The sequence below is a fragment of the Gekko japonicus genome, unplaced genomic scaffold (genome assembly GCF_001447785.1).
Source record: "Gekko japonicus isolate JY-2015 unplaced genomic scaffold, Gekko_japonicus_V1.1 scaffold834, whole genome shotgun sequence".
In the NCBI taxonomy this organism is placed as follows: domain Eukaryota; kingdom Metazoa; phylum Chordata; class Lepidosauria; order Squamata; family Gekkonidae; genus Gekko; species Gekko japonicus.
The window spans coordinates 235,777-247,368 of record NW_015165855.1 but is presented as its reverse complement, the minus strand read 5'-3'; the positions used below and the strand labels follow the sequence as shown (position 1 = coordinate 247,368).

The window sequence follows — 11,592 nt, the reverse complement described above, 5'->3', positions numbered from 1 at the left end:
CATCCATATAGACTGGCTTATCTGTCTCGGAGACTCTTTCAATATTCTTTTTCTACATTTTGGCAGTTTTAGTAATTTACATGCCCAGGCCCCCTCAGCCTGGCTTCTAACAGCAACGAAAGACACTCTTCACATGCACAGAGGAACTGTTTCTGGCACAAGTCTTATGCCTGATATCGTGCCCACAGCCCAGTTCTCCATGTACCCTTATCTGAGGTGCATGATCAGCACTCTGCTCTTCTCAATTCATTTCCCTTTTTGAGTTCTATCCCTGCATGGCCCCAAGGTTTCTTTCTGGCCATGCAAACTCCCCGCTAATCCTTCTCTCAAGTTCTTTTGTATCTGCAGGAACTCAAGTCTGAACCTGCACTTTAAGTCTTATGCCTGAGAAGAAAGGCACCTCTTATAAGTGGCTTTAGGAATTGTTTGCCCGTTTTTGTGTGTGTGTATTAATCATTGTTGCTCTCCAGATCTTTGCCAGTTTTATTTTCACACACTCTCACGCAACTTATGAGAGGCCAGATCTCCCGCCTGGAGACTTCAAGGGAGCTGGCAAGGAGCTGCCCGCCTGGGTTAGTCTAGACTGCTTGCCCCTGCGGCCTCCCAGTTTCGTTTTCATTTTTCTGTTCTTTGACTTTTATTTCTGGGTCTGACCCACCCCCTTAGGCAGAGCTGGCGTTTTTCCTCCAGGGCCCCCCAACTTTTTCCTGCAGCCATGGCAATACAATTTCTATTTTTGGAAAGGTTTTCTTTTTGGCCATTTTTACAACTTAGTGGCGCTTTCAGACCTCTTACGTCTTCACCTGGAACCTCGACCCATCCTCCTCTCCACCTCAACAAAACTGACAGCTCAGCTATTTCCACTTGTCTCTTTCAACACTCCTTCAGCCATGCAACTCACCAATGGCCTTCCAAGGCCCCTGAAACTGCAGGCACCTGCTAAAACCCATACTGAGATGCCATCTCCCTGGCAGGAGACCACACCACTAACCTGCTGTTCAGTTCTACAAGTCGCTTCCTGACGCCAGGAGCTCTTTGCTGTTTTCCACCCACTCCTGTTCCAACTTCAGCAAAAATCCTCGCCGGCCTGCAATCTGCCTCTTGCAGCCAGCCACAAACGCCTCTCCGTGGCCGCCCAGTCATCACTTTGGAGCTCCAAAATAGCTTGCGGTCCCTGCCAGCTTGGACTTTAATGAGGGTTTCCCCTCCCCCTTTCTTTTTTGACTCCTGGACACCAAGGCTCAGAGACTGCCTGTGCCTCCTGTCATCATGGGTATCTTGGGGGTGGGGGGTGGGTGGGAGTGCCCTCAATGAACTCTACCTGATATCCACATCCTGATCACCCCACCACGGGGCACTCAGGACTTGGGGGGAGAGGTGCTTTGAAATGTGTATGCTATCTCCATTTACTTTGCTGGACACGGATTGCCTGTGTCTTAACCTGTTTCACCACAGTTATACGTTGTCCCTTATACTGCTTACACCTGTTGTTACCATGTTCTACTGCCTGCACTCTCCGACCGACTGGCACCTCTTATAAGTGGCTTTAGGAAGATGCCTTGGCACCCACATTTTCTAATCTGTTTTGTAGTCATGTCATTGCCCACATTCATTCCCATTTCCCCCATTCCTGACTTGTAAACAGTTAAGTGGTACAGCAGTTATCTTGCTTTGAGTCATTTTAAGTTTGCACCACTAATCGGTTTTTCTTTCTGCATTTAGCTTCTTTGGGGGAGCCATAACTCGAACCCCATAAATTCAATCCTCACCAACCTTGGCATGTAGGTAGAGGTGGGTTAGCCGGATATCCCTTGTGAGTTTGGTGTCTCTATCATGCTGAGGGGTGTTCTACCATGTCACAAACCTCACAAATGAAACTGGTTTATTTGTGATGTTTCATGGTTCATGAAGCTGGCATACCATGAACCATACCACATTTTCCCAGTTCATGCCCATCACTACTCAACACCAGTTCTCTAGGTGAAATCCATCTGGTTGTCCTCATGAATTACCCCTGCATTGACCCATGTGGATCTATAAGAACCAGATCATCACTGAGACAGTACCCTAAGACCACAATTGTACCTTTAAAGATTGACTACCTCTTTCAATAGTCTTTCAGTAGTCATGTATGGCTGCGAGAGTTGGACTATAAGGAAGGCCGAGTGCCGAAGAATAGATTCTTTTGAACTATGGTGCTGGAGAAGACTCTTGAGAGTCCCTTGGACTGCAAGAAGATCAAATCAGTCAATCCTAAAAGAAATCAACCCTGACTGTTCCCTGGAAGGCCAGATAATGAAACTGAAGCTCAAATACTTTGGCCACCCAATGAGAAGGGAGCACTCACTGGAGAAGACCCTGATGCTGGGAAAGACTGAAGGTCAAAGAAGACGGGGACGGCAAAGGATGAGATGGTTAAACAGTGTCATAGATGCAACGAACATGAAGTTGAGCAAACTTCAGAGGACGGCGGAAGACTGGAAGGCCTGGCGGGATCTGGTCCATGGGGTCGCGAAGAGTCGGACTCGACTGTGCGACTGAACAACAACATTCTCTATTAGCACGATTGCATGTGATTTCGATATGTTATTAGTTTATGAATTTTACGAAAGCATGAAGTATATCTTTTCTCCTTCCTGAAGAACAGTCCAAGTCCAATCCCACATCTTTCATAATAATAATTAATTTTTATTTTTATTGGCTTCGAAATAACTCCCTTAAACCAAAGTTTTTCTAGTTGGTAACCCACTTCCTCTCTCTCTACCCCACTGTTTTATCCCTCTCTCCTCTACCTTCCTTTCTCTCTGGGGCACTTCTTCAGACTCAATGTTCCCAAAATCAGAAAACCAAAGTTGTTCAACTACATTATCACTCCTTCATTTTTTGGGGGGGGAGATTGTAAGCATGCAGATCCCGTTTGTCAGGAGGGGTCATTTCACTCAGCAATGTTCCCCATCAGGGAATCGCAGGAGTCCATATACCAGGCATCTTGACGTAAGTGGAGACAAAGATGGATGCCGGCACTGGCAGGCCTCATAATCATGCCCAGGCAGTGACCCCAGGAAGCACATGAGATCTTGTTCTGACAGCCGCAACCCCCCTCCGCCCGCCCTGCTGCCATCTGCATACTCTGGACAATGAAGAAGAAGTTGGATTTATACCCCGCCCTTCACTACCCAAGGGAGTCTCAGAGCGGCTTACAAACTCCTTTCCCTTCCCCTCCCCACAACAGACACCCTGTGAGGTAGGTGGGGCTGAGACAGCTCTGACAGAAACTGCTCTTTTTCAAGAACAGCTCTTATCAGAACTAGGGTTTGCCCAAGGTCATCCAGCAGGTGCAAGTGGAGGAGAGGGGAATCAAACCCGGCTCCCTCAGATTAGAGTCCGCGCACTTAACCACTACACCAAATGGACTTGGCTCGCCCCACAGCTACTTCTTTTCAGCCTCAATCCCTATCCCCTTTCAATTTCGCCTCAGCCTTCCTCCCCACATTTCCTTTGTAACAAAAAGTCCTGAATTCCACTCCTTTCCCACACCCCAAACCCAGGTGACTCATCAAGCAGTATTGTTTCTGTTTTGATTATTTTACATTAGCAATCCATTAGTTCTTCAACCACTGGAGAAGTAACCAGGAACCCAACCCAAATTGTACTTTACATCCAGAAGGGAACCTCCGGTCTCCTTTGTCCACTCCTGGGAACGCTACACAGCGTTTCCAAACTACATTGTTTTATCCCTGATTAATCTCATCAATGCTTTCTTCTGAGGGACCCTGGCAACTAGCAAGCCCTCTGGACACATTTTTGGATATAACTAGCCCACTGCAGCATTCTGTGTTTGTGTCGTCTTGGGCGCCTACCGACACACATCCCCAATATACTGGGTCCTTCCACAAAGCGCTGGTTGTTTTGCCATCTCTCCTTCTCCTTAAAGCCCTGGATCTCCCCCTCCCCCCGTCCTGTCGAGGGTGCATCCATCAGCTCGGCTGGCTTACTCATTGCCCCCGCCACCCTCGAAAGGGAGACAAACGTAAAGAAACACCATGTTAGAACAAAACACACTCTACTAATATGCACTTGTGTCTTCATATATTGATTTAAATACAATAGAGACACTAGTATAACTTATACATATGTGGTGGCACAGAGGATTTATCCTCTGGTTACAGTAACATCTGAACTGAACAGAACTGCTGTCAGTTCTAGCCCCGTGCTGGTGTGAGATACCAGCCTTGTCCGCAGCTCGCCGTCCACCCAGCAGTTTGAAAGCTTTGGCGAGTAGATAAAATGGCTACCACTCCTTAGAGAGGGTGGGCATACTACCCCCCCCCGGTGGGGGGAGGTGTTAGCCGGCGAAATGGAATGTCCAGCTCATAAGCTCGTAAGCCTGGAACGATTTCCTCGGCATCAAGAAGCCTGCGATGGGCCAATCCGACCAGGCGGTGGCAGTGCAATGCTGCGACTTGAAGCAGTCCTGGAAAAAGCTGATGTCATCAAGTCAAGCTGATCGAATGCCATCTGGAACACATCTAAGCCTACAGCTGAACAAAATCCCCGTCGGCTGCAAACGTGTGCGACTTAAAAGATTCATATGTTGTCCTCCTTTACCCCTATGAATCACTGTTAGTCCCGTGTGAATATGTGTAACTGTAAATCGCTCAGAGCCAACAGCTCTGCAGGACTGAGCGATTAATAAATCGAAAGATATTATTATTATTATTATTATTATATCATGCAAAAACCTAAAGAATATTATACATTTGCTAATAGAAAAGTCCACAGCTACAGAGACCTATTCTACAGCATTGGAATACGCCTCTGTAGCTGTGGACTTTTCTATTAGTAAATGTATAATATTCTTTAGATTTTTGCATGATATGAACATGTATAAGATATACTAGGGTCTCTATTGTATTTAAATCAATAAATAAAGACACAAGTGCATATTAGTAGAGTGTGTTTTGTTCTAACACTGTGTTTCTTTATGTTTGTATAACTCTGATGTGTTTCCCCGTGTGTTTGTTGCTACCCTCGAAAGGGAGCCAAGGGCAAGGAATGCGACTGGCAGGGCGGATAAGTGCCAGGCCCTTGTTCCCATCCCCTGTAGCTGCTACTCTGGGGAGGGTACTGGCTGCATCCCTGGACAGGTGCTCTGCTGCAAAGTCTTCTGCCCACTCCACTGTGTTCAACCTTCCCTCTAACCCCCAGTCTGAGGCTTCGAAATCTGAGGGCAGGGCTTTAAAATATTTCCAGTTCCTGGCGGGAGTCTCCGCTTCAGGGATGACTGATACAAAACGACGGGCTTTGAGACACAGCTCCTGACTCGTGGGCAAACTGTTGTGTGGCCAGTCTGAGACACAGAGGATCTCCTACAGACCTCACAGGCAATGCTCCCTCTAAGCTGTGGAGTCTTGTGAGCAAAAATTCTACTTTGTGAGCGACTGGCATTAAAGTTGTGAGCGAGCGATTTGGCTACTGTATAAATGCGTTTGCTCTGGAGCCATCCTTCCTGAGCTAAGAGGAAAAGGTGTGAGCCGGAGGCTAAAAACCTGCGAGCTGGCTCACACTCACTCAGCTTAGAGGGAACATTGCTCACAGGATCTCTTCCTATAGAGCTGCACAGAGAGCTCCCGGTATTAAGAACGATGGGAGAAGCAACAGACAACCCCCTCAGGCAAGGACAGACCACACCTGAGAGAGGAAAGGAGCCAACCCGCCTTGCCGCCCTGCATGTGAAGATGCAGCTGCTTCTCTTTGGGAGGAGGCGTGCCTCCCAGTCGGCCTCCTAGACGCTGGGGGCAGGACACTCACCACCACTCCGAACTGTTCGGGCTCGGCCAGCTCGTTGTACTCCTCCTTCAGTTCGGCTATCATTTTCAACTTGTCTGGTTCTGGCATTAACTTAATGAGGTTCTGAGAGAGGAATCAAAAGAGGATGCCGTTAGTGGAACTGCGGCTGCTGGGGAAGGCAAGGAAGACGCTCTGGTTCTGCCTGCAAAGAGGAGGAGTTAGGTACATCAGAAAGGGCAATGGGTCTTTTCCCCCCCAAAGAAAGGAAAAACACCTTGAGGAACACTCATTTGTCAGACTTCTGTATCCTTGGGCAGAAACCGGTACATCATTGCGTGGCAGGAATTTAAACACAAACGTCTTCTTCTAGATCAGCCTTGCACAAGAGGTAACTCACTAGTCTGAACTCAGTCCACCAGCTGCTTGGTTACTATGTGGGGTCAAGAAGGTATCTGTGTCCTGCAGCACCATCCTAAGAATATTAGGAAGAACATTAGGAAGAACTTCCTGACAGAAGGGTTCCTCAGTGGAACAGGCTCCCTTGGGAGGTGGTGGGCTCTCCTCCTTTGGAGGTTTTCAAACAGAGGCTAGGTGGCCATCTGACAGCAATGCTGATTCTGTGAACTTGGGCAGATCACGAGAATGGAGGGCAGGGAGGGCTGCATCAGTGCTTAGTTCTCGTGGCCCTTTCTTACACGCCCAGGGAAATGCTGATCGCCACTTTGGGGTCAGAAAGCAATCCTGGAGGTTTTTCGTCATCTTCTGGGTGTGGAACAGCAGTCACTGGGGGTGTGGAGGAGGAGGTATTTGTGAATTTCCTGCATTGTGCAGGGGGTTGGACCAGATGACCCTGGAGGACCCTTCCAACTCTATGATTCTATGTTCCTGGAAGTAGGTCCCAGCTGAATAGAGATGAGTAGGATTCTGAGTAAACCTGCTTAGGTTGGCAGTGCTAGACACCTGTCTGTGAGAGCGAAGCACACTTTTTAGTCTGGCCCAAATTCTCTTCGGAGAAGCCCAAGCATAAGAAAGAAAACCTCCCTCGGGCGCCTCTCACTCCTGTGCTGGAGGAGCTGCAAGCTGTTTTAGACCCAGCTTGGGGGGGCGTGCACGTGCACACGCACGCACACAGAGTAGCTAAGACTGCTAAGCAAATTTGGAAGAAGCACTGAGACCTGGAATATGGTGAAACCAGAGACATCTGTATTGTTAGAGACATTCAAGCATCCACAACAGAATCAAGCATACAGCAACCATGCCAAATATTAGAGAATGCCCACACTGAGAAGCAAATATTCCAAACATCCACACATCTGGGACAATACACATGCATCGGGGGAGGGGTAAGTGGCCAGAGGTAGAAAGAAGAGTAGGAGGCTGGAGCTACTACCTGTCTGAGCAGGTTCTAAGCTCCCTCCTTGGGAAGGGGGGTGTGTGTCCCAAAATAAGCATCTGGGCAGCCAAAAACCCAAAAGCACAAATTCCAGGGAAGGCAAGATCCATGTGTCACTGTGGTGGGTGAAGGTGTAAGCCACAGCATAACACCAGGGGCTTGGAGAAGACTGTAACTCTTTGGGGAGACAGTCTGGCTTCAGTTATAGGACTTGGGCTGAAACGAGAGAGGAAAGATTCCTTTTTCCTGGGCTTGGAAAAGGGGAGGCCGGGTGGCATGCTCTCCAGCTGGCATGGCAGAGGAAGTTCTCATGCCCTGGGAACACTTCTTAAAAAGGAAAGAGAAGTCTTGGGGCAGGAGGCAGTATTATAGGCGACCTTGACTTCCTCTTGGAGCTGGGGTTGTCAGAAGTAGAAGAGAAGAAGAGGAGATTGGATTTATACCCCGCCCTTCACTACCCAAGGGAGTCTCAGAGCGGCTTACAAACTCCTTTCCCTCCCCCTCCCCATAACAGACACCCTGTGAGGTCGGTGGGGCTGAGAGAGCTCTTGACAGAAACGGCTCTTTTTCAAGAACAGCTCTTATCAGAACTACGGCTTGCCCAAGGCCATCCAGCCAGGTGCAAGTGGAGGAGTGGGGAATCAAACCCAGTTCTCCCAGATTAGAGTCTGCGCACTTAACCACCACACCAAACTGGCTCTCAGCTGATCTCTGCTGGGTCATGCGAGGAAAAACATTTTAGTTGAAGATGCAAATGGACAGCTAGAGCAGATCCTTTGTGCTAAACATACTTGATTAATTACGGAGAGGTCCTGATTAAAGACCTGGAGCTAGTTTCTCTCTGGGACGGCCCCTGGTTTTGTGTAAAGGGATCAAGGGGTCCTATGCCCGTCTCTGCTGGTTTTCCATCTTTTTGTCATGAGGCTGGCAAAGAACAGCTGGTCTCAGAGCTAAGTCGGAGAGGAAAGAGAAGGAAAGATGGAAGCTTGAGGTCAGCTGCAGGGCTCAAAAATCCACTTTCCCCGTCTAAGGCAGCCAGCAAAAAACAAGCTGCGTATTAAGCAGGGCTGGGGTCTGTGTGCGTGTGGGACAAGTTCTGCAAGGCCTGCTCACCCCTAAGAAGAACATACTGGCAAGCTTCAGCCTGTGCTCACCTGCACCACATAATTGCAAGCTTCAGCCTGTGCTCACCTGCACCATGGACTCGGTCAGCACAGCTTCATTCACCTCCAGGATGGCGTTCTTGATCTCCTCGTAGGGCATGCGGAAGGAGCCCAAGAAAATGGCTGCCAAGTTCACAGAGAAGCAAAGTAAATCTCTGGGGACAGCATCCTGTCCAAAGCCTCAGGCTGCGCGGCTTGACTCCCCTCCCCCCATCTTCATTCTCTAGCCCTTTCAACTAAACTCAGAGCTTTGCCCTAGACGCAGGGGGCAATGGCTAGAGGGGGGTCGACAGCCCGTGGCTCCCGAGCCAAATGTGGCTCCCTACAGGACCAAACATAGTTCTTTCAAAAAGATAATCAAAATCCGAAGGGATGGGGTGTGTGTGCTAGAATAACCAAATATGTGAAGATTTTTATGGGACCTCAATAGATTCCTAGAGATGCTTCACAGAAGGGGAAATTATAGAGGGGAACAGTTGCCAGCGATCAACAAGCACACCATGCACAGATTTATGCCCGTGCATAAGACAACTGTGCAGGGGACTCTTGCATATGTTTATTGCAAGATCTTGTGTGTGCTGCTTCCTAATGAAGGACTCGGAACAACCGGTGTTTGAGCGGCAGAAATTTTCTGGATTATTAATCAACACGTCAACAGTACTGTTAGCTTGTACAGTTTCGGTTAATGCAGACTGGCTTTCTTACGCCGGCTTTTTGTTGATCTCTTGCTCTGAATTTGAACACAGGTTGGCTCTTTCATTGCAGAAGGCCGCAGACCCCTGTGCTGGAGCTAGCACTACTCACAGAGATTCTGGGCGTTCTTCGAATCCAGCACCCGCAGCTCTTTGACCTTCTTCTTGGACTGGCTCTTCTCCTCTCCATTCTCCTGCTGTTTTTTTGCTGTGGGTCAAAGGAAGGCAAGAGGTCAGCAACACGAGGAACCCCTTCACTTCAAACTGGCCAGCACAAAATTCCTCCATAGGGTTCTCCCAAAAGCTGCTGATCATACTGAGGATATAATACGATGCCCTTCCCACCCCACCCCCAAATTCCTTAGAAGGGGTACACGAACCCAACAATTAATTAAATAAAACAATTAATTAAATTAATTATTGCATGGCATTGTGTGTGGTATAGCCAGGAGATCCTAAGATTGTCTGGCTGCCTGAAGTAATAGCTCTTTTTAGCCTTACAGGCCACCACGTGGTGTGCTAGACTTATTTTTTGGGCTGAAAGAGCTGTGACTGACCCAAGGTCATCCAGCTGACTTCATGTGGAGGAGTGTGGAATCGAACCTGGTTCTCCAGATTAGAGTCCGCCGCTCTTAACCACTACGCCACGCTGGCACCCACATGAACCCATGAAGCCGCCTTACACTAAATCAGACCACCGGTCCGCCTGGGTCAACATTGACTATTCCAGGGGTCCCCAACGTGGTGCCTGTGGGCACCGCAGCACCCGCCAGCACCTTTCCTGGCACCCACCAAGTGCTTTTAGAAAGTGAGACGGACCAGGTGAGACTTTTGCCCAGCAAGGCTTCTGATTGGCCACTGGAGATTTGATCAGCTGTGCAGATTCTGGAAAAACGTTGCTGCAGCAGGAGCTGCCACCACAGCACCAGGAGCTGCCACCACAGCACCAGGAGCTTCACTGCGTGACTGAAGGTAACCTGGGGCGGCCATTTTGTGGCCGTCCCCGCCTCCTGCACCATTCTGTGGCTGCGCCCACCATGTTGTGCTGGAATCCCAATGGTGCCCGCAAGCTCAGAAAGGTTGGGGGCCCCCGGTTTACTTAAACTGGCAGCAGCTTCCCAGTGTCTCAGGCAAAAGGCACCACCGACTACCTGATCCTTTAACGGGAGATGCCAGGGATCGAACCTGCATCCTTCTGGCATACAAAGCAGACGCTCTACCTCTGAGCCACAGCACCTCCTCGGAGGAGAAATAGAGAGGGACACAGACGCAGCTGAAAAAAGATCCTTGGAAAGATCCCCCATCAGCCCTGACCTGCATCTGACCTTGTACGGCACTGGAAACACTGCACCAGTGGAAAAATACCCATGGCCGCTCCTGTGCCAGGCCTTAAGCAGTGACAAAAGATTTCCTGGACAGAGAACTTGGTGCCTGATGGAGTTGCTGCCTCAGCGCTGCCTCCGACAAAGTCCAACAGCAAGGTCCTTCCTGTCACTGAGGTTCTGAGGCTCAACTCCATACACTTCCCGGAAGGCGAGTGTGCCACCTGCCTCAGGTCACACCATCTCTAGCTAGCCAGGCAAGAGAGCTGAAGGAAATGGGGAAATTGCAGGCTTTCTTTCAGCTCAAACATGTGCCTTGAATGACTAACACGGCACTGTGCGTGTGTAGGCAGGAATCCCAGCATGCTGTTTATTTTTGTACGACAAGTGACTTTGTGGAATTATTGGCAAGGCCGCTCTCCCGTATAACCTGCGACACTGCATGCTGGATTTTCTTCACCTCCTGCAAGATCCAAGGGCAGTCCAGATCCGACCTCAATAGATGTGTATTCCGTACTTCCAAGGGTTCTCGCGCACCCCAGAAAGACACAACATCCTCCCCAAACACCCACACATCACTTCTCGGCGAGGAGAAGGACTGACTCACAAGTTCTCACTCACATCCGATGGCAAGGCAGATCATTCCTTGGAACAATCACAGGGCGGCAAGTCTGCGTTTTTATAAAGGCAAGCAGGAAGCCGGCCAAGACAATGAAAGGGGAGAGCGGGATAAACAGGATGTCGCGGACGGTGCCCTGCTGCCAGAGTTTCTCTCTGTTCAGCTCAGTCTCCAAGGCAGCTCTCGACCCCAGACCAGCCTGTGGAGAGGGATAAACAGGATGTCGTGGACGGTGCCCTGCTGCCAGAGTGTCTCTCTGTTCAGCTCAGTCTCCAGGGCAGCTCTCGACCCCAGACCAGCCTGTGTCCCCCCCCGGCTTATATGTCGCTGGCTGATAATGTCAGTAGAGAGAAACTTCAATGCCTTAGGAGCAACAGGCCAACACGTAGGGACACAAACTCCCTAGTGATGTGGTGAAGGAAAAGATATGGGGGTGTGTTTGTGGAGGAGGAGGAGGAGGAGGAGGAGGATGGCCTTCACCCATCAGCAGCGATTGGCAGCCCACAGGCTCCCTTCCCAGGTCAGAAGCACTGTTGCTAAGGGGTTCAGAGTCACTGACCTAGATTCCTGTTGTGCATTTGCACACATGAAAGGCGCTGGGACTAAAAGGGAA

At 49.5% G+C, this 11,592-nt stretch overlaps 1 protein-coding gene across 1 annotated transcript in view; it reads right to left on the bottom strand.

Moving 5' to 3' along the window:
- The window catches only part of DIAPH1 (diaphanous related formin 1), a 139,692-nt gene that overhangs the window by 43,487 nt on the left and 84,613 nt on the right, over positions 1 to 11,592 (bottom strand). The window contains exons 18-20 of the mRNA XM_015411130.1: positions 9,151 to 9,246; positions 8,375 to 8,469; positions 5,812 to 5,913 (exon numbers count right to left, since the gene is read on the bottom strand). Coding sequence (XP_015266616.1) covers positions 5,812 to 5,913; positions 8,375 to 8,469; positions 9,151 to 9,246 — 293 coding nt within the window. The remainder of the gene's footprint in view (positions 1 to 5,811; positions 5,914 to 8,374; positions 8,470 to 9,150; positions 9,247 to 11,592) is intronic.